Source organism: Limulus polyphemus, unplaced genomic scaffold (genome assembly GCF_000517525.1).
Source record: "Limulus polyphemus unplaced genomic scaffold, Limulus_polyphemus-2.1.2 Scaffold11164, whole genome shotgun sequence".
NCBI lineage: Eukaryota > Metazoa > Arthropoda > Merostomata > Xiphosura > Limulidae > Limulus > Limulus polyphemus.
In genome coordinates, this window is record NW_013676774.1 from 1,377 (window position 1) to 5,702 (window position 4,326).

General features: G+C 34.7%; 1 protein-coding gene across 1 annotated transcript in view; it reads right to left on the reverse strand.

Moving 5' to 3' along the window:
• Positions 1–526: 526 nt before the first annotated feature.
• Positions 527–4,326, reverse strand: part of LOC106476663 (unconventional myosin-XV-like) — a gene marked incomplete at both ends in the record, with an annotated part of 15,565 nt that continues 11,765 nt past the window's right edge. The window contains 3 exons of the mRNA XM_013937304.1: positions 527–684; positions 2,904–3,107; positions 3,789–4,016. Coding sequence (XP_013792758.1) covers positions 527–684; positions 2,904–3,107; positions 3,789–4,016 — 590 coding nt within the window. The remainder of the gene's footprint in view (positions 685–2,903; positions 3,108–3,788; positions 4,017–4,326) is intronic.

The following is a 4,326-nucleotide window of genomic DNA, read 5'->3' on the forward strand; positions in this document are numbered from 1 at the left end:
GGGTGTTAGTTATCGCAATAAGTAGTTTTGTTTTACGTTAGTTAACGTCATTTGTAACGTAGGCCTACAGCACTTCACGGCAATGTACAAGCGTGCAAGTTAGTAGAAACGTTAGAGGAGGAAACAGAGTAAGTTAATGGACGTTGCAAGTATGTTAAGCCCCCCGCCAACGAAACAATTACGATACAAAAATTCTATGCAGTTTTTCTTCTTGTCCTGTATCATTTTAAGAAGTAGACAACGCCTTCTACACTAATGACAGTGATATTAAAACAATCTAAAATACAAGTTAGGAATTGTGTGAAGATCTACTAGCTACAAACTAATTTCTTAAAAGAAAGCTGGAACAATACAAAAGTTTACAAACGGACATTATCTCAAGTAGCGTCCCACAATACTTTGGAAATTCTCTTTTTCAACATCATATGAGAATATTAATTACTTTGAAACAGTCCAACAATATACTGATTATTGTAGTTCACATAAACGAATCGTTCTCCGACATTATTGTACTGATAATACTTACTTCACCATCGTCTCCAGAAGAGAATGGAGGGAGTCATGGAAACGGGCAGCCACTGTCGGTGTTCTCGGCTTCATGGTGACAAACCTACCGTTACTTTTATTGATGGTTTTAGCAGCTTCCTTGGTCTTACGTAAGTCTAAGAACATCGATGCTATCATCTGAAAACAGAATTATTTAATGTGTATTAAATAATTTATTTGGACTATCATCACGCTATTCTAGTTTGTTTTTATGCACAAGCTTTCGGCTCAATTGCCTAAGCCTTCTTCAGGTGCCAGACGTTTGGTACACAACAAGATCTAACGGAAAAATTCGAATTTTATCAGATACGGGGTGACAGGATTTGAAGTTAAGATATTTTTTTTGTATGGGTTTCTTTTCGATAAACAATATTTTTTAGTTTCAGGTCATCGCTATTCTATACAACCAGAAAACGTAAGGAGTTACTTGTGTCTACTTCTCGGGTAAATTTTATAGAAGCGTGTTGATTATATAGATGTAATAAAAACTCATTTAAACTTCGTATGTCGTGCTCGCATAACACAAAAATAGCATCAATGTATCGAAGCCAAAATGGCCGTAGTTTCAATGTATAAATTTAAACAAAAACAGAAGAAAAGTACCATCCTTCATTTTAAAGTATAGAGAAAATGAAATAACATCAAAGAGACATCACACATACTTCTGTAGGTACTTCAGCCATGGTATTACACGAAAACCACAACGTTGACCTCAAGAATATATAAATAATTGCCCAGGGCTGTAATACCAAAATTAAAAAATCCATTCCAATAGAAGCACATGACTGTGGTCCTCATACAGGCATTAACCAATATCATGGATTCCCCCTTCATACTTACTGGTCGTCTTTCCTTAAGGAAATCAAACCATGCATTGACTCTAATGCTGTTTTAAAAGTAACCTGCTTTTTCATTTTGTTGATCTTACTTTAGTAATTTTTACTGTTGATTATATCTTTATGGCGTGATGTTAACAAACCACAATAATAATATGACTTACTACGTTTCTTGACCTTGTATTATTATTATTGTATTTTAGCGTATTAGACTTCAGGCTTATTGTTGTAAAGAAACGTAGAACACGTTCTTGTTTGTTGTTAGATCCTATTGTTTAATAAACGAATTGCACCTGTAGAAGGCTTAGGTAATTGATGCCAAAGCTTTTGCATAAAAAACAAATATCGTGGTGATAGTCCTAACAAATTACTTAATACAAATATGAGTACTCACGATGAAAGCCTGAAAAGTTACTAGAATTGTTTAATATTACAATATTTGATTTTTTATATTTAATACTCAAACACCAAATAAATTTATATCAAAAAATTTAATTACACGTTATAATACGTTATTACTCTTGATAGAAAAAAAAATTAAACGTTTTACTCTACACGTTGTGGATCTTCGATATTCTGATTTACTCGAAACTGAACACAAAGAAAGCTGAAATTCATTAAGTATTAATGACCAGGTAGTTTTCCTGTAGAATTTAATATTAGAGCAATGCTGAGATTACGAGTTATAACCCACCCTTAATGTGCAGTGCAGTGTCAAGGACTGAACCAAACTTTGAATCGTAGACAAATATTACAAACACCAATAATAGCGACAAGGTTAAAGTTTTAGTATTACACGTAAAACATCAAAGGTCATTATTACTAATTAAACGATATTATTTTAGTATTCTGTACAAAGCTTTAAGACCAGTGTCAGTGACAGAACGATATTATTTTATTGTTCTGTGAAAAGCTTTTAGGACCAGTGTCAGTGACAGAACGATATCATTTTATTGTTCTGTGAAAAGCTTTATGGACCAGTGTCAGTGACAGAACGATATCATTTTATTGTTCTGTACAAAGCTTTTGACCAGTATCAGAATGATACCATTTTATTGTTCTGTACAAAGCTTTTAGGACCAGTATCAGAATGATACTATTTTAGTGTTCTGTACAAAGCTTTTAGGACCAGTATCAGAATGATACTATTTTAGTGTTCTGTACAAAGCTTTCAGGACCAGTATCAGAATGATACTATTTTAGTGTTCTGTAAAAAGCTTTCAGGACCAGTATCAGAATGATACTATTTTAGTGTTCTGTACAAAGCTTTCAGGACCAGTGTCAGAATGATACTATTTTAGTGTTCTGTAAAAAGCTTTCATGACCAGTGTCAGAATGATACTATTTTAGTATTTTCACAACTCTTTCGATAACAATATAAAATAATATATTACACATTTGTCACTTTGTGCCTAGATTACAACAACAAACATCATCTACTATCGTGTAAATTTTCAAATACTCTTGTTGTCCTTATATCTTCTACTACAAGAATATTTGAAAATCAACGATGACACCTACCGAGATTTTACTGCTGATCAACAGGTCCATGACATCTGCACGGAAAGTGTCCCGGTTTTTGTCAAGAAAGCCATCCACGGAATACCAGACTTGACCAGCATAATGCTGGACACCAAACTCCATCGATGACATCCTGGGTCTGCTGTACAATTCACTGAGGGCGTGATTATAGTGACATTTCTCCAGAAACGAGACATCGGTGGCCTGTAAAATTATTATAAGGTTCCCTTGCATGTTATAATAAACAGTAATGTTACTATGAACACTCCAAAAACAATGAAGACTATTTAACAGAAGTTTTAGAACATAAAACAGGTTGTAGTTTTATGATACTCGTATATATACAAGGGGGAAAAGAAGTTATTAATGCTAAAAAATCTACTCATGTATAAGGATTAATACCTGATGCACTTAACTGTCATATTTACTCCCACATATATTTATCATTTCATAACTACTTAAATAGTTTGTATGCAACATCTTTATCTGTATCATGGGGTTGCTTTAATTATAATTATTAAGAGCTGAGTGACAATTTTGTGTTGCTGCACTTGTCCTCTCTCTCTCTCAAGAAAACGTTGATGCACTTGTTTCTCAAGACGATATTGTTGTTCAGTGTAAGTCGTGTTGGAATTAGCTTTTATTCTTTACCCAATCAACATTCAGTCACCATGTTCAATAGTTTCATATCCTGCCATCTGTCTAGTGTTGGAAACAGCATTTTGTACTGTGTGTTTTTCAGGTCTGAACGATCAAGAAGGGTGCTGGTGCGGGTGGTCCTGAGAAAAAACTCAAAAATTATACCTGAATGGACGTAAGAATGTTGGTTCAATCCTGTTCAATTCAGTCACCTTTGGAAAGTTTGTAAGTGTTTCTTCTACCTACCTTTGGAAAGTTACTTTCGTCGTCCAGGAGGGGGAATATTCCTACTGGTTTTTTGGAAATAAGGTTGATGACAGGCTGATTGTCAGGGTAGCTGATGGCTTGCCACTCTATCTTCTCCTTGGCATACTCTTGCTGTTCGAGTTTAAAAACGTGCTTGTTGAAGAACATCTGGAATGTCTCATTGGCATAGTTGATGCACAGTTGCTCGAAGCTGTTCTCTCGGAAGTTCTAAAAAAGAATCATCAGATCAGAGACTGTACAAGACTATCACCTGTGACGAGCCATGTCAATACATGTGCAGTTCCAATGATAGAATTAAATATTGTTCTTCAGATCTAATTACCTGATCAATTCTATTGCATCCAAGCTTAGATTGCTTAACAAAAACAGTTTTCAGTTTAAACTATTGAACTCTACTAATACCGTATGCCACAGTCCACTGAAACCTAATGATACCGTATGCCACAGTCTATTGAAACCTAATGATACCGTACGCCACAGTCTATTGAAACCTAATGATACCGTACGCCACAGTCTA